The 18,567-nt window shown below is 39.7% G+C and overlaps 1 protein-coding gene across 1 annotated transcript in view; it reads left to right on the top strand.

The window, feature by feature from the left end:
- The window catches only part of cpne5b (copine Vb), a 51,611-nt gene that overhangs the window by 28,196 nt on the left and 4,848 nt on the right, over window positions 1–18,567 (top strand). The window contains exons 7-17 of the mRNA XM_037252726.1: window positions 2,084–2,147; window positions 5,719–5,822; window positions 7,226–7,330; window positions 11,903–11,944; window positions 12,046–12,121; window positions 13,192–13,245; window positions 13,808–13,869; window positions 15,253–15,299; window positions 15,924–16,105; window positions 16,174–16,301; window positions 17,146–17,248. Coding sequence (XP_037108621.1) covers window positions 2,084–2,147; window positions 5,719–5,822; window positions 7,226–7,330; window positions 11,903–11,944; window positions 12,046–12,121; window positions 13,192–13,245; window positions 13,808–13,869; window positions 15,253–15,299; window positions 15,924–16,105; window positions 16,174–16,301; window positions 17,146–17,248 — 967 coding nt within the window. The remainder of the gene's footprint in view (window positions 1–2,083; window positions 2,148–5,718; window positions 5,823–7,225; window positions 7,331–11,902; window positions 11,945–12,045; window positions 12,122–13,191; window positions 13,246–13,807; window positions 13,870–15,252; window positions 15,300–15,923; window positions 16,106–16,173; window positions 16,302–17,145; window positions 17,249–18,567) is intronic.

The raw sequence follows: 18,567 nt of genomic DNA, 5'->3' as shown, positions 1-18,567 counted from the left end.
GTAAACCAGAAGGAGGCAAAAGCGTGTTCAATCTTTTTTTTTCCCTTTTATTGCATCACACTCATTGGAGCTCCTTGACAGAATGTTTAGCATCCAGTTTCATCAAAGAGGAACTGTAAGGAATCCAGGCCATGTCTAGCACAAATTACAGATGAAATGTGCGCATGGGTTTAGTTTTCTTACTTTTGGTGTTTTGGTAATCGTCCGCAGGCTAATAAGTGTGTTTGCGCCGTTGTGGGAGGGAACACGGCGAACTTGTTTACCATCGAATGGAAGCTGCTCTCCCTTTAAGTTCCGCACACGAGAAAATCTTTTAAAATGTTTTTAAAGTCGTCTGTTAATATGTCAATGTACATTCAGAATTAATATCCCCCCTCCCCCCCACACTGGTATATTATTGTATAACTGTAACACTACCACAGTCATGTATATCAAGAGGAAATTGAGCATTGTATAGTATATATAAATTATATCGATTAAAAAATGTTTAAGCTATAATTGGCTTTTACCAATGTTGTGGCTTTAAATGTTGACTTTTGCGTTAACAAACATCCCGCTGATTGACTCATTATCATATTCTTATCCTCTAAGTCCTTGAGATGGCATCCTCCTGTTATAATTCTGCCTTCTGTGAGATTTCCAAACTAATATAACACTTACTGCTTACTATGACAAACAACTGATTACCAACATCATTAATCAACTCGCAAAATATCAACGTCAAACTCAAATATCCTCAGCTGAGACAAGCAAATATATTCGATGTCCTGCTGTTTAAAACAAAGAGCTATGTTTTCCAAGGAAACCACAAGGTGCTGTTGTAATTGAAAGCGGACATGGGGGAGCGGCAGGCAGGGGTGTCCGTGTATAACTCGGCAGGAGTAATCTACACAACACAGATGACAATTCTTTCTTCGTAGAGAACAAACCGAAATGGAGCAACAATAGAAATAATTTTCAGGAATATCTACACTGGCACAGAAATGTTTGTCACCAGAAAATACAGGAACAACTTTTAAAACGAGGAGCCGGCAATACAGACAGCCGCTTTGTGTCGCAAAATTGACTTCCAGCCCAATTTGTTAGAAGAACAGAACCACTGGGAAGTTTTAATAAGGCTCTTAAAAGTTTTTGAGTGCATTTTCAGCAAGTCGCATCATGAAGAGGCTAGCACACATCTAATGATTTTCTTTGGGAATATTTATTTTGGTAAACTCACCAATGAATTATTAAAGAGATGAACACAATTAGTCTACCAGGGAGGGGTTATTATAGCCAAAACCGAAATGTCGGGGGCCAACAACTCACAGCTAAAGTGTGCAAAATGGATTTACAAACAGATTGAATTCTATTGCCTGGAGGCTATTATTATGGTCTGTTACATTACTGAAATCATTTGGTGTTTAACTTTGGTAAATCAGGATATTGCCTTTGTGTTTTCATACAGCAGTGCTCACAATCTGTCGCATTAATTCTGTGTCCTGGCCAATATAATCAAATGTCCTAAATGAATAAATAAATTTGTATGACAGATTACAGAATATACTTTCTGTTCTTACATCTTTCTTTTTCTTCGAGAATCATTTGATCTGGACATGCAAATGAGCACATGCAGATCATGATCTCTATTTGCATGAGATAACAGTGCAAGCCTTGTTTGATGTTAAACGTTCAATCTCGCACGCGATGTCTTTCAGCTCATGATGAGTCATCAAACAGACTCGTGTTTGTTCACGTTGAATTTAGGAACGACACGAAGGTATACGCAAGAAGGAGCTAAACACTGAAATAAGTATTTTCCTTTTAAGTTGGACCACCTTATTGGACGCTTTGTTACGTACCCTTGCAAACCACGTGAGCTGGTTCTTCCTTTGAGAAGATGAGTGCAATGCATAGCAGCAAGATTTATTGATACGCTGTAACAGAATACAACATATATTATCGTCGATGAAAGGTACAGAGGTGACCTTTGCACAGCACCACTGCCAAAGCCACAAAATGTGAATTTAATGTTCCTGAGCATGAATTAGTATCTCATTAGTTGTTGTAACTGATCATAAAATCATTTCACTATCTACCACAGAGGGATCCAAGGGAAGAAATGCGGCACAATCATCCTGTCTGCAGAGGAGCTGAGCAACTGCAGAGTAAGTAGAGCATCAGGTGACAGTTTGAAAAAGCTTCTTGAAATTATTGTGGGTGTAAAGTACACATTTGATGTGGTCAAAATTATACCAATGCAGTATGCAAGTAAAAAAATGGCACTCAAACCTGTTAAGGGCACAACATCATTACTGCAGTGGTGGTTTTTCCTCTCATGTAAAATATGAGCCTTGATTTGGAAAAGAATGCTAAACACGGCTATAAAGACAAAAAAAGAAAAGTTATGTTTGTCATAAAATCCCGAAACTCTTTTTATGGTTAAATAGATACAACAATATATCAACTTCAAATAGCAGCAGACCCGACAGTTTTTTTTTTTTATCCCCTGAGGAGGTAGGCACACTCTCCCACGCTTTGGCTAAAAATTCAAAGGAGGCATTTTTGCAGTGTTTCCACCAACTAAGTTGTCCTTGCAGGAAACTTTTCACATTTTATTTTTTTATATACCTGTTTGAATCAGCCTGTTTTGAAGGGCAGTTCTTTTAATGTGGAGGGTGCCAATGCACACAGTTTTGTTGTGCTACTTGTACGCATTTGCGGAAGCACTGGGGGGTGGATTAAAAAAAAAAAAGTATCTTCACTCGCATTACACTTGTCAATTAGTGTGAGAATCTGTGCATGCTGCCAGATAGCCAAACCATACCATTGATATCTACTCATTTTATCTCCCCAACCTGTATATGGTCGCGTGTTTACGCTGGCGGCTATCTCCGACCCGTTCACCCCTCTCGCAACACAACCGACAGGACATCTGTTGTCACTCAGTGTTGAATGAAATGGCCCCCGCAACATGAGGAGGTGAATGCAGATCATTCTCTCCACTAAGCCTGCGGTCTGAAGCCGGGGATGCTCCACTGAGCTCACCGCACACACATTAGAGCAGGATATTGGAAAGCAAGAGCGTGAAACCGAACAAATTGTGCATAGACAGAGGCAGAGAGGGAATGAAAGAGGGAGCAGATGCGGAATATTGAAAACAAAAGCCAATGTGCAATTAAAAGATGAAGAATTACTGAGGATGCGTGTGCGAGAGTCGGAGACAACGAACCAATAACCGTGAAGTGAATCGATATGAGATGATTGCACACCCCGCAGGTACCAACTGGTACCTCCAAAATCACCTCGGATAATGACAGTGTGAGACCGAGATTTGCTTAATTAAAACCCAGCCCAGCCTGACCTTGTCCCCATGTAAGAACACACACACACACAAGCAGTTTGCCGACATTATCCTTTAATTGAATCCCTATTTGGAATCTGAAGCTATTTTCACCTTTTAGTGCTTTTGGATCATCTAGTTCATTCCCCCCTATAGTGCCGCACATTTGGTAAATTGCTGTCAACTAGCTCGAGACCATTCATTAGTAAACAAACTCTGTTGTGGTTCACTTGGTGAGAAAGCAGTTGCATTGTTTAAATATTAAAAGTTGATTCTCTTCTTATTAATGAACACTGCTGATGCTCAATCTTAGCAAGAATGTTTGTTCGTGCTACAAAACACTAATGAGGCAGGAGCATATGCATATTTAATATCCCCAACACTGCCATCATTGCCATCAATATTTTTATGCGTCTATTATCGCAGCAGCCCTTCCTTTGTATGTGTGTCATTTTATTCTGGCTGAATCAGGAGTGCAACAGCAGCACACAAAACCGTTCAAATGCTCGGGAAGACTAATGAGAAGCCGGGAAGAAAATATTTAATGTGCTGAGAAGAAGAAGCAGGTCTTTCTTTTGTTCTGTCACTTGCTTCCATGTTTTTTAAGATGACGTGGGTTTGCAAGTTGCCCCTAGACAAAAGAAAGAACGAAGGATTCTAAGAATCCATGTACTCCAAAAAGCAGGAAATGATAAGCGAGTTCTGCTTTATTCATTGATAACAAGAGTTTATGGCATTGTGCTATATCATCTTCAAAGAATTTAGTTACGCCAGGTTTCACATGAAACTTTCAAGGACAAAAAATTGTAAAATCTTTTTGGAAAAAGATGAAAAAGTGACAAAAAAAATCACAAGCAGTGTGTCTCCATTTATTCTGACTAAATCATCATTTTAATGATAATAAAGCAAAACCACATTTGTGCCATCTAGCTAGCCAGCTAACCTATCACGATGCCATTTCTAAACTTTTTCTAAATTCCTAGAATATCTGTGCAATTCCTCAAAATGCTGCTGCAGCTATCTGCAAGGAAAGACAAAAAGACACTGAGTGCATGAGTATGAATAATGTTCAAACATATAAACACCTCAGAGTATAATACGCTTCTCTTTTCGATCATCTCGCAATGTCGTATGAGGCACAGCTGTTAATGTGTCATCCAGTGAGCAGCATGTGAAATGAATGCGTACCCAGATGAAATGTAATGAGCTATGCAAAAAGATGGTGTCAAATGTGGCAGATGTGCAGTAGGTACTGTATATTCCCCCAGGGTGAGGGAAAGAAGCCAGATGAAGTTCCTCTCACTTGCTTCAAAGTGCCTGGCCTGGAGTGATAAATAAAAAAAAAACACAGGCAGGAGGTCACTGTGGGGGAAAAAAAACGAACCGGGAATCTGAGCAGGCATTCGGCATGCACGCTCAGAAAGACTCACACAATCTATCATAGTGGGAAGCTCACATCCATCCCTTTAACTGATTTGCCACCCGGCGCACCGACTGACACGAGGTGCAAGCTGTGACATTAAAAAGCTATCAAGCTATCATTAGTGGAGCACTGGCTGCCTGGTGTAAGACCTCAGGCAAAGATGACAACAACAGCAATTTATTGTTAAAGCATGTGAAAAGTACTGTCGTGAACACTGCATCGAAAAGATTAGCCACAGTGTGCATCCAAGCGTTGGTCAGGAATCGTTTTTAGAACATAATAAGAGGCAGTCGCTGAGAAGAACATTAAGAAAGTACCTCAAGCCTTAAAGGCTTGCCAGTGATTTACTATATTTGGACGTGCTTTAAGCCCTACATGATAAATAATCTGTGAAAAAAAATGCACAGTAAGGCAGAGGGAAAGAAAAAGTTTACAGCCTAAATTAATCTCTCAGCAGTATCAGCTCACTTTTGATTCATGTGAGGTCATTATTTTGTATGCTTTCCTTTTGTATATTTAAATTTAACATTCGTTAGTCTCACAGTTATTTTTTTTTTCTTCGCCATATTGATTGATAGATGAGATAAATTGGTAGATGGGTCATGCCTTACTTGGATAAAATAAAATGAAATAAAATAAAAATTCACTTTATATAACCAAGTAAAAGAGGTAATATGTAATGTGTTGACCAAAACCTTCCTCCAGTTTGACTGCGACTTCAATTTTCCATTGGAATTACTTGTAGCAATACAAAATTGTCATTATATTGACACTGTCATTACTCAACTCATTGATTTTTACTGTAATGGCTTTGCAGTTGTTGTTGTAAATTGCCACTCTAATATTACGCCGTGTGAATGCATGCAGCGTTCAAAATCTGCGAAACAATCCACATAAACTGTAATACAATTTTTAATGGTACTTATCATATGCCACCTTTGTCTCCTTATTTCTCCATCTGTTCACATCCTAGGACAGCGCCACTATGCAGTTTTGTGCCAACAAGCTAGACAAGAAGGACTTCTTTGGGAAATCAGACCCATTTATGGTATTCTACAGAAGCAATGAAGATGGAACGTAAGTCGTTATCTATCTAAAGTATGTATCTACCCACCTAGCAGTTATAATTGTGGCGAGCTACGAGGTGTGACTCCATATTTCCAACAGAATCACAGACTCTATTTCCTTTGTCGCAATGCTCCATCTTGTCACAGTGAATTTGTCTCTACCCAATTAAAAGCAGTCACACGCTGACTGAATATTTTATTTGGTAACTCGGGGCAGATGTCCTCGCTGCCCCACACAGTAAAAAAAAGGACAAGGTGAGTTGGTTGGAAAACAATGTAAAAGTTGAACTGTAGCTGTCAGTCAGTACCACACTAAACGCTGAAGGGCAACCCTGTAGCAAGTTGATTACCATGTCTCCAGCAGCTCATCATAAATTCTAGATTCTGTTACACAGCAGGACTCCAAATTTAGACCCTCCAATTCCAAAGCCAAGTCCTTACAAACGCAACTACTGCTGCGCCTATAGAATATGTAATCATACTGCATATGGGCGACAGTGGAACTATAAAAAAAGCACACATGAGAGTGAACTGTATTTTATGGGCAATCTTGAAGGAGCTGCAGTGTACTCATGCTGTATGAAGACACACTGGTTCTGCAACCACCTTGCCTTACATAAATGACTCTAAGCACCTTCCTTTTCTGAGTTTCCAAGCAGCTTCAGCCTAAACCAGGGGTCGGGAACCTTTTTGACGGACAGAGCCATAAATGCCCATTTTTGAAAAAAGAATTTCCCGTGAGAGCCATACCATTTAAAAAAAAACGATAGGTTAAATACAATTAAATGCATGTATTTTAATTAAGGCCAACGATTTTTTGAGTGTATTCTTTTTAATAACGTTTTTAACATCGCCAAAAGAGCCATATCTGGCTCGCGAGCCATAGGTTCCCGACCCCTGGCGGAATCAAACGGAAAATGTTGTGGCAAACACCTCATTAGCCCTCTTGTAGCTTTCTTAGGACCACAAGGAAAACCAATTTAGGGGACCAAGTACCTAACAGACTTACACGGGTTTAAAATGCTTGAAGCACTTAGTGGAACAGCAGTTATCCCAAAAAAAAAAGTGACACGCCTTGTTGCTTTGTGTGAGGACGGCTTTTGGTGTTTAATAGGGATTTGTGCTCGGTGAAGCGGAAATCCATTGGTTGGACTCAGATATGAAATCATTCTCAGGGGTCTATAAAACAATATTACTGCGAGGCGAGCCAAAGCATATACAAGGCTGGACACTGCCCCATTTGGAAGTATCTTACTTGGCTTCCGCATCGGCGCCTCTGTCCTTTCCATAGCAAACAGCTCCTCTTCTTATTTGCATTTTTAGCTCTCATGTCTGCATGAAGGGAATTAATGAGCAAATTCTTTTCACTGCTACTTTAACTCTCGTCTCCTCTTCTACACTCTTTTTGTCTAGGTTTACGATCTGCCATAAAACAGAGGTGGTGAAGAACACGTTAAACCCAGCGTGGCAGCCTTTCACTATTCCAGTCCGAGCACTTTGCAATGGCGACTACGACAGGTAAACCACACACACGACACACAAAGCACGATAACTCCATCCACTCGGTCTGACTTCATTGACTCCTACTGGAACAATGTATCGATCGTGACCTTCAAAGCCCCAAACGGTATCCCTCCAACAATGTCCAGTCTACTGATGGCAGTCATTACTGAACCACAAGTAGGCTTGACTTCAACCAGCGAGAATCAATATCAACTCAACATGTTGCACTGTTACATTTTTTTTTCTTTCACCGTCACACTATTTTACTGTAATCACATCAGTGGATTACTACTCAGTACTAATAGTACTCAGTATTGATTCTTTCTCAAATGCACACAATGTGTGCCTTTATTTTGCCACTGGATGACTCGTTCTGCTCGGCTCTTTTTTTCCCCAAAAGAAAAGCATAATAAGACTTGAATGGAGATATGACAAAGTGTGAAAAATCACAATATTTAAATGCATTTGACTCAACTGATTGCCAAATGTTTGTATGTTAAACGTAACATGCAATTTTCTTCATAATGTCGAACCTTTCGGGTAAAACGCACTCTTCTCTGTTGGCTGACCTCCAGTTGTTCTTTCCCATTTGGGAATAGAAAGGAATGCAAAGAATTAATTCGTGCACTTTGGCGCGATTAAAAACGGGCATTTTGCGCCGTTGTGGGCGTGAACACAGCTGATTGAATTGTGCTTCCCTAACACATGTTAATTTTCTCTTTATACTAAACACTGATTTATATTTGTTATATTTTGTTCAATAATATTAGAAACGAATACATCATTATTTAAATGAGTCGTTTCAGTTCCACGTTTACACTTAAAATTGAAGCGTGATGGGGTTTAACAGTATCAGTTATTTTATGCAAAGCAAAGTAAATAGCGGAGTTCGACATTAGAGAATACCAATGAGATGTAACACTGAATTAAATTGAATTAATACTTCCCTCATTAAACTGACCTTTAGCAACCCATGGGACTGCTGCACTGCGACAAAATCTGATGCTATGATGGATTTCTCTTGTCTTACTTGGCACGTTATGAATAAAGACACATTGTGTAATAGGGGGATCAGAACTCATTTCTCACCGAGCTTATCCATCTTGCTTTTCATTTAGAAGTCAGTGATAGAAAGAAAACAAACTCAATCAGGAAGGAGCTATAAAAAGTGATGAAATACAAGCGACAGGCACATTTTCTCTTCTGGAGGGTAAGAATGTTTTTGTGCGAGACTATATCTTTGTCATAATGCGTGTGTGACTCCATTTGAACTCTAATTAAGGAGGATGCTGGAAAAATAAATGGGTGGGTGTGAGATCAAACCCAAGCAGACAGAACGGATGAGAGCTGCTTGTTCCTCCAGAGGAGCTGAAAGATGTAACAAAACATTGGGGGGGAAATTGTGTCAGCCAGTGTATCACCCGTGAGCTCAGAAAGGGGTCACTAACCTGTCAGAGTCGATCATACACTGGGGAGTGTGGTGGGCATCAAAGGCGCACACACACACACACACACACACACACACACACACACACACACACACACACACACACACACAAACATGGTGTGAGTAATGAAATGTGACAAGTCACAAGCTGAAACAGTTTGAAATGCTGCAGGTCTTGAAATATGACCAAGGCAACACATACAAGGAAACCGATTATACGTACACTTGCTCGTTTTCCCATTCAGTGTGTGTTTCAATCAATGCAATGTAACATGGGGTAACATGTAACATGGCATGGAATTGTAACTGTGGCACCCAGACAGAGGAAGACAACTATCAATAGCAATACATGCATTTACATGCTTTAGAGTTTAAGACCAGACTACCTGATTGAGGAGCATACAATGTGGCTGTCACCTTTTTTTGAAATTGGCTGTAAACCAGGTCATCCGCTAACAGTAATTATTGGGATCAAAAGCTGAAAGCGAGGCTTTTTTTTCCGCTACCTTGAACTGAGGAGAAAAACGTCCCTTTTGATCTTGTCGTTAGAACACATATAATTTCCTTTCATTAGATTTCCATATTATTATAATTATCTCTGAAAATGTATCTACTGTGTGACCCAAAAAGGCACTTGCTTTATTTTTGTGAAATTATTTTCTGTGTCCACTTGTATACTGTGTGCTCTCCATTCATAGATAGCAGAAGTGCGCTCGGGCTGCAAGTTGGTTTGATTTGGGAATTTGGCAGAGCATGCTGTAAGAACATAGAAGTGTGCCATTGCTTGGCCTTCTACTGATGTGGTTTGCTCTAATTGGATTAGTGCATTAGTTGGACATGTTCCCGCTCTTGGCTTCATGCACCAAAGGGCAAGAGGAAAAGTTGTGGCAGGTCAACAAAGGACAGCTAGGATTTTTAAATGGGACCCTTGGCTGCAGTGTGTGTTGATGAAACTGGACCATCGTTGAAGAAGAGATAAAGAAACTATCGTAGGTCTAGTTGATGCTTTGGTAGGTATGTGAGATATAACAAGGAAAGATTTGTGCTGCAATTATTACGATTATTATTTATGAAATATATTCTAAAGGTTTTTCCTATGGTTTTGAGGAACAGTTATGAATATACTCTAGTAATTTAATTAAACCTCCCAGAGCTCATTTCATCCATATTAACAATCACAGTGACTCCGAAATTTTCTCTTTTCATCGGTGGCAAATATTACAAGACGATCTTTGTAATTACAGCAGAAGAATGGTTCAGTATTAAATGTACTCCACTTTTTTTTTCACGCTTTCAATCACATGTACCTCCATTACTGGGGATGAGTCATTTCATTAAAGGAGCCTGAGAATTGCAGGAGATAACAGTGGTAGATGAGTTTTGGAGTGTATATTGTTCTGTGAGTTCAAGGAGGGCACTAAAGCATCTGAAAGTCTTATTAGCCATATTAGGAAATTTATTTGAAATCATAATGCAAATGTGTCGGAATAATGCCTGTATTGAGCCCAAAGCTGTACAACACAATGAATGGAATGTTATTGCCACTTGTTCTTCCTCTATCTGAATTTTCAATGCCTTTTTTTTTTTTGCAACTAAGAGAGAAGCATCTTGTTTTAACCACCAATGTGTCAAGCACATATTCTCTGGCTCACATGCTTGAAGATAACCTCAAAAGAACAACCTGCCACCTCACAGCAACAGAGGCCAGATGGCAGGGAACTAGTTTGGCTTATTCTCAGTCCTCTTTGACAGCTTTCTTTGAAACTGGGTTGGTGGAACTTCCTATGTAAGGTAAACTTAGGAAAGATGAGAAACACCGGAGGGACTCGGTTGTGAAGGTACCCACAGAGTTGTTTTTCTTTGCTCTGCAGGAACATTTCTCTCCTGCTGCACTAGTGGAAGTCAAATTTGTTACTCTCAAGATACTGCCTTGTGTGCTACAGTTGTTGGACAAAAAAATAAAACAAAACCTCACTTCAACTGAATTAATCTCATCCATCAAACTGGTGACACCCATTAACAGTGCACAAACTCAATTAAATACTTCTGCGCAGAGGAGTGTTGGTACTTTGGCAGACAAAAAAAAGTCCGTTTCCGCTGTTGTGGGTGTGAACAATGGCTACTTGATCACAGATGTATGCTAAGAGGCAGATGCTCCAGGCACCTGCAACTGTGTATGCCAATTATAGTATATCAATTAGCTCTTGTGTGCAGAACACCTTTTTTTTTTGTAAAATCAATGACACGTGGTGAATTATAACTCATCATAAAATTATACATGAGGGGCTTGTATATGAGTGAAGTGTTTAATACTGATGATCGTTTGCGGACACGTTCATGTGATGACATAATTGTATTTTGTCATTTAGACCGTTATGTTCTGACAGTATCCTGCGTTTGCTTTAAGCAGATTCCACTTGAAACATTACACTCGTAAACGCCTCTCCGCTTTTACACGAGAAATACGAGCTTGGTTAATTGATCGAAGCACTGAGGGCAAAAGGAGCCCAGATTGGTGGCTAAGAAGAAAATGATACGCAGTCAAATGCAAACTCCACTAAAATATTTATGACAAACATTGGGAATTGGAGATCTGCAGAAAAATCCACACTGCCAATTCTCGGGGGGTGAAAAGAATCTGTTTCATATTGTGTACAACACGATTCAGTACGAACGGGAAAAACATCTGCCCACAGATAAATATAAAAAGCTTCTGTTAACACGTCGTGCAAGTAAACACTAAGATGCTGATTCCTATGCCGACGGGTTTATGTGCAATATGCTCAACTACCAAATAAAAATAAGCACCCTCTCTCCAATATCTCGCCAGCTGCGTTATCATAATGTTCCTCCTTCAGCATTACTTGTAGAGCCTCTGAACATCAGAATTGAGCCTTGTGTTTCATCCACCAGCCTGATTGTCATGTTACTGGGATATAGTCCTGTTCAAACACAGGATGGCATTCAACATATTTGTATGAATTCTTCTTGGTACATATGGACCTGGAAGAAGCCAAGTAGATTAGAACATGAGAACTGGGAAATGAATTTCAGCATCTTCTTGGACTATACTGTTCCAAAACAAATTCCTTTCTGTTTCCCAAACATCTGTCTTCTGTCTGATTTTTTTTTTCCTCCAGAACAATCAAAGTGGAGGTGTATGATTGGGATAGAGACGGCGGGTGAGTGGAATTGTCTCTTTGTTTATGTAAGTGCCTGATTGTTTGTAACTCACAAGTTGTCCAAGTGATTCGTGCATTTTTTTTTTTTTTTGTCTTGCCAGCCACGACTTCATCGGAGACTTCACCACCAGCTACCGAGAATTAGCACGAGGGCAGAGTCAATTCAATGTGTATGAGGTAATTCATTGGCATTTTTATTATTATTTATCTATTTCATTTTATTTGATTTTTTAGGGAGTTGTCAAAACAAACACCTGTGTTAACAATTCTATTTATGTACCTGGACATTATTTCCTTTAGCAATAGCAAATATTTGAGTCTGTGCAAAGCAACAAAGAAGACATGTCAGGGACTTCATGATGCTATGGTTCACTCAGGATAAATACCTGTCCTGAATGTCATCCCCATTATCTTTTACTCTTGATTCCTCTCTCTCTCCCTGAGAGTCTGAAAGGCTTTTTTTTTTCTTCTTCACTTTTTGCATCAGCAGATTGTTCAGCGTGTCAGACAAATTGCTATCCCTCCATGTTAAATTAGGGGTTGTCATTTTCATGCCTCACATCCGTAGAAAATCAGAGTAATGAGCTGAGACGCCTTTGGTCTCAAAATTGATATTTCTCGCTTGTTCTCGAGCCAGTAAGTGTTGCACCTTGAGCCTGCTGTCCGCCACACCCATCAATAGACATTGTATTTGGGCACGTCAGTCTCATTGGAGACCAGGGTTAAATCAGGTGTTTAAAAGTGAACTTTAGTATCTAAGACTAACCGCTACACAGCAGTATGTTACATTCCTGGTTCTATCATAATATTCATCCTCATCGCCAAATCGATTTGATGTGACTGTAATTTTACCGTTACCATGAAGACTAACTGGACTTTAAATTGGCTTGGCTCCATTTGAATGCATTACAACTACTTTATGTCTGGTAAGATGGATGGCACTGTGTCAGTACAATCATTAGCAGGAGCTACATTTACTCAAATGTTTGCTCTAATTGTCTTTTGGATCTAATGCATCTTTTCTACGTGAGCTATGTGAAAAACTGAACTTTAATTTGAATGACATTAACTTGCTTCCATTGTAATGGAGAAAATGATAAATCCCGTTTTATAACTCTAATCTTCTAATGCTACTTTAAGGTCATTTGAATAAAATACTTTTTCCTATAATGATATGTATGGGATTTTTTTTTCTATCCGAGGCAAAGACGTTTCTCTTATTGGTTCCTTTTTTTTTTCATTTCTAGGTTATAAATACCAAGAAGAAAATGAAGAAAAAGAAATATGTCAACTCTGGAACTGTGAGTGCCTGCAGCTAATCAAGGCTGGAAGTTTGCCTCTTTTGTGCTTTCCTGTTATTTCTCTTTTTCACTTATTCAGTCCAATTGTCACATTTGGTGGAGGGTGTTGTGAAAATTGAGTATTTTTGGTGAATACAAAAATGGATGGAGACACAGTTTGTACAGCTCCATGCTTGTGCTCAGTCGTTGACTCGATTGTTTCATTTAGGTGTTGTGTCACAAAAACGATAATCATCGTAGTTCACAGATTGAATGGCATTCCAACTGATAGATCACAACGTTAGATGTCATCAAGCAATTTTCCCCAAGCCTCCTTGCTTGCGTGGCCGTTTGCAAGCTATGCATACAAATACAAGTGATACAAATCATCTTCACGCTCGCCTCGGGTAAAGTCAACAAATCATCTAAAAAGCAGACGACTCTTATCGTTCGGCATGTGTGGCAAGCGCTCACTCAACATTGAAAGTCATTGATGGGAAGCGACGCTTCAGTTGTTCGGCCATCAAATCACCAAGATTGTCTTCAATCTTATTTGTGTTTTTGTTGTTGTTGTGTCTTTTAGGTGACGCTGCTCTCATTCTCTGTGGAGTCAGAATTCACATTCTTAGATTACATCAAAGGAGGGTAAATGCACTTTTTTTTTTTTTTTTACCGATTCCAAATTTATTGAGAATTGCTTTCACACTTTGCATAATGTCACAATTTAAATTAGAAATAAACTTTTGAGGAATATAAACATTTTCTCATTTGAAATGAGCACTCACCAGTAAGGAACTGCAATTTAATGTTGATCATTACGGTGGTACAAAAACACTTTTTTTTTTTTTTTTTTTTACGCTTGCTGGAGCTTCTCAGGAGCTTGCTGCTTTCTTGCAACTGTTTGGTGGGGAATTACGTACCAAATAGTCACAAAACTCGTTAGTACTCCAATTATGATGAAGTGGCTCAATCGGATTTGGCTAGCGTTGACGTAATTAAACTACTCCTATTGTTTAAATTAATAATGAAATAGCAGGCCAAGAGAAAATAAATACAATCAGTATGTTGATTTTTTTCAGCATGGAATAACATGATGGAGAATGATAAACTCCCAAAGTATAATAAAGCCGACAATTGAATTGTAGAAAAAATATCTCACCCGAGGAGTAGAGTGCGTCAACTGGTCTGCGCTAGCAATCATTCCCGGGACGGGAGTGTGAACAAATGTCAAAAGCACTCATTTAACATGGATTCACCAAAGTGACAAGAGTCTCCAAAAGATGTCACAGCATCTTTTCTAACACTGACCTTTACATCAACCATCTACACACACACGTTGCACAAACAGGCAGATAATCGCACTGGATAGTTGTTGCTGAAGAGAGCTGAGTGAACGACATCACTGTCACAGCATTTCCCGCAAGAGAATTTGTAAAGCTACCATAGCACGCAGAAGCTTCATGAATAATACAAGCATGTGTAATTAATGCTAAGGTTGGCAGGGTCAGGCGTTGGCATATTCTCAGTCTCAGCCTAAAACGGAAAGGTTAATGTGAATCTTTAAGTCGTTCATTTGCTTATCATTCTCCTGCTTTCCTCTGGGCTAGCGTTCACATGTAATGAGCGGCTGTCATTTGGGCCTTCTACGAGATCTCGCCACCGTGTCGTAAATTAACAAGACGAAGGCAGAACTTCATCAGCGAGGGAGAATTAGATTATGATTTGTTCTTAAGTGCTGCGTCACTTTAATTACTGGTTGGCAAGTCGCTTCCTCCTTCCACTGCTCCTAGTGGAGGGGAAAGTGGGATAAGTACACGGGTATAATCACTTCAATTTTTCTTGGTGTACTGAGGGACCACTTTATGCTTGACTACATATGACAAATGGCAATGACAAATTGAAGTACTGATGGCTTCTGGACCTTTGGCACCATAGGAAATCATTTACGAAACTTGATGAGGAATGTTTGATACTCCTGCCTGTTTCATCTCTACATTTTTCTCTTCGCCCCCCCCTCTCCCTTTCTAGGACGCAGATTAATTTCACTGTGGCCATCGATTTCACAGCATCTAACGGTGAGTGATACAAATTGTATGTGCAAAGCGAGAAGTGATAGAAGTGCTCTTTGACTGTGGCATGTTCATTTTTCGGAATCGATTACAAACAGACGCGCGAGCTGGCGCCTCCTTGTTCGAATACTGTACAAACATTGTCACCGTGCTCCATCACTATACGGTAAATAGAGGTGACAGTCGGCAAAATACAGGACAAATCCCCATTTTCATCTTTTTGTCTATTTTGTTCTGTCACTGAATCTCAAACAAGCCCACGGTTGACTCCGTGGAATTTAGTACATATCCTGTATTGATTTCCCAATATTGGTTAATTGTCAATGACCAAGTAACATGCCGTTCTTGATATTCCGAAAGGTCACAGTTATCGGCAAGCTGTCCAACGAGCCACGGCACAGTAATGAATGTATCGAGGTTTGAACTTTAGCCGTCCTACAGTTCGCCTCATTAACGTTGTTTACGCAATGATGGCTATAATATGTATATACGCTTGGATTTCTCTATTTATAGTTCAGAATACAGAGTTTTTGTGAAATCGTGTGTAACCTCCGTGATGGGGTCCGTTTGAAGAAGTTGGTTGACCTGAATATTGTATGAAGTGATGTGAAAGCTTTGTGTAATCAACAGGTAATCCCTCCCAGTCCACCTCACTCCACTACATGAACCCGTACCACCTGAACGCCTACGCCATGGCCCTGAAGGCTGTTGGGGAGATCATTCAAGATTATGACAGTGATAAGATGTTTCCCGCTCTCGGCTTTGGAGCCAAACTACCCCCCGATGGACGAGTCTCACATGAGTTTCCACTGGTAAATTCATTTGCTGTTCGGAGAGCAACTTTATGATACTGGAGTTTTATTTGGTGCTCCCTCCTCAGAATGGGAATATGGAGAATCCTTACTGCAATGGTATTGAGGGCATTTTAGAAGCTTACCACCAGAGTCTGAAGACAGTACAACTATATGGGCCAACCAACTTTGCACCGGTGGTGAACCATGTCGCAAGGTGAACAAACAACACAAGCATGCTGGAAGGGTGTGTCCCTCTTTTGCCCTCACAATTCCATTTTAACCACAAAACCGTTATTGAGATGAAAAAGTGTTTCATTTGCAAGCATGCTGGAAGGGTGTGTCCCTCTTTTGCCCTCACAACAATTCCATTTCAACCACAAAACCGTGATTGAGATGAAAAAGTGTTTCATTTGCAATGAATGTGACATTCAAGTCTCTAATAAATGGCAAAGAAAGAAAAGGAGAAAAAAAACATCATTTGACGGGTTCAAGAAATTACATGAAGGAAAAGCAAGGTTGCTATCATTATCATCAAGGGCCAGATTTTCTTCTTTGAAATGACTTCATTCATTTCTTTTTCTTAAATTAATTTCAAATCCCTATTCGCAATGTTTTAATGGCATACTTAGGTGTTCCTTAGATGATATAAAATGTGACAAAGAAAATGCCAATAATAGTGTGTTCCTCTGTCTCTGGATTAATTGTCCAGACCAATAACGGCGCAGACACAAAGAAATAAGACTTGACATATGTGAACGGATATTTCGATCCCATGACAGCTGTCAACAGATATGGTCAAAATATACTTAAGCTGGTATTGATCTCCAAGGCAAATGCTAACATTTACTTCGAAAAAGCTCTGACAATCGACCTGTTTAAATTTAGTATATGAGAAAATGTACCCAGGTATGAATCTCACTCATTTATGATACAAGATGATAATCTCTCAATTAAAAAAATGATGCTGTACTCCAGAATTAATTGTGATGAGCATTATCTGAAAACCTCATTTTGATGTTTGTTTGCTGTTTTTGAAAATCCATAATGTCTAATCGCAGGTACGCGGCGTCAGTGCAAGACGGCTCCCAGTACTTTGTGCTCCTCATCATTACAGACGGAGTCATATCGGACATGGCTCAGACCAAAGAGGCCATTGTTAATGTAAGTGTGGGGAAGGCCAGAGCTAATTTAAGATGCAACTTAATCGAAATGTTCATATAAAAAAAAAAAAAAGGGTGATGGGATTAACCCATTAACATTTTCCACAATTTTCCCAGGTGTCCAATTAACCGAACAAGCCGAGGATTATTATCATGGACTTTTCATATTATCGTAAAGTTTTTCCAAAAAATAAATTTGTCTCTCCTTAGTCAACATTATGTTTTTTTCCCCTCCCAAATGTTTTTTGTCTCGCTATCTTTGAATACAACCTGTTCCCTTGTTCTCTTCTTCTAAGCACCTATCACCTCCTCCGCAGCCAGCCGCTGCTCCGAACACCCAGCAGACTGGATTTAAAGGGAATTTGCGACTGTTAGTCAACACATTAGAACAGCCACACCTTCCTTTTAAGATCTTGCCTGCTGCTCTATCGCACCGTTTCGTCTATGACTGCTGCTTGCCGCTTCCACTTCTTCTGCTTTTACCCTCTTTGGATCTTTTGGAGTTGTTTTTGAACATGCTGCCAAGTTGTTTTCTCCCTAAAACAATGACAGCATGAGAAAAAGTTGCATGACTTTGTTACTAACCTCCGTGTGTGTGAGAGTGAGAGAAAAGATGGAGTTTAAAAAATGATCGCAGTTTTTGCTAGTCTACAAAAATACCAGGCGTCAAACACTCGTCACCTTCCCTCTGGCCTCTTTGTCGTCTCCCTTTGGAAAGTTAGACCGTCTCACCCACACATACAAAGACTTCTGCTGTCACTTTTATTCTCATCCCCTCTCGAGGATCAAGTCCAGCTCTCCCCCAGACGTGTCACCCCTATAGAACCAAATCCTTCATAGCCTTTGATTTCTTTCACTCTCTCATCTTATTAACTGTCTGTCTTGATTCTTCATCTCACCACATATGCCAAAAGCACTCCACCACCCTTTTGATTGGAACGAGGATTTTCTCGAATGAAACTTAAAGGGGTGACTGATGATATGCAAGAAAAAAAGAGGGGGAGCAGGGTGGGAAGGGGGCGTCAACAAAGTCAAACCAAAGGGAAATGCAAGTCCTTTCCATTCGTATTCTATGCTGCTTATCTTGCTGGTCAGCGAGAGCCTATCTTAGACAACATGAGGCAAAAAGCCCATTGTAAAATAAATAAATAACTTAAATAATAATAATACTAAATAAATCAAATCTTGGCTGATTATAAGTATGCAATGTGTTTTCTAAGTTATAAATAGAGGACATCAGGTCACCTAAATCGACATCCCAATAAAGGATATGTGGCCATGACGTTTACATTTAAGGAGCACATCCGCAATGAGTTGCTG

The sequence above is a fragment of the Syngnathus acus genome, chromosome 5 (assembly GCF_901709675.1).
Source record: "Syngnathus acus chromosome 5, fSynAcu1.2, whole genome shotgun sequence".
Lineage (NCBI taxonomy): Eukaryota > Metazoa > Chordata > Actinopteri > Syngnathiformes > Syngnathidae > Syngnathus > Syngnathus acus.
This window is presented reverse-complemented; position numbering and strand designations above follow the sequence as displayed.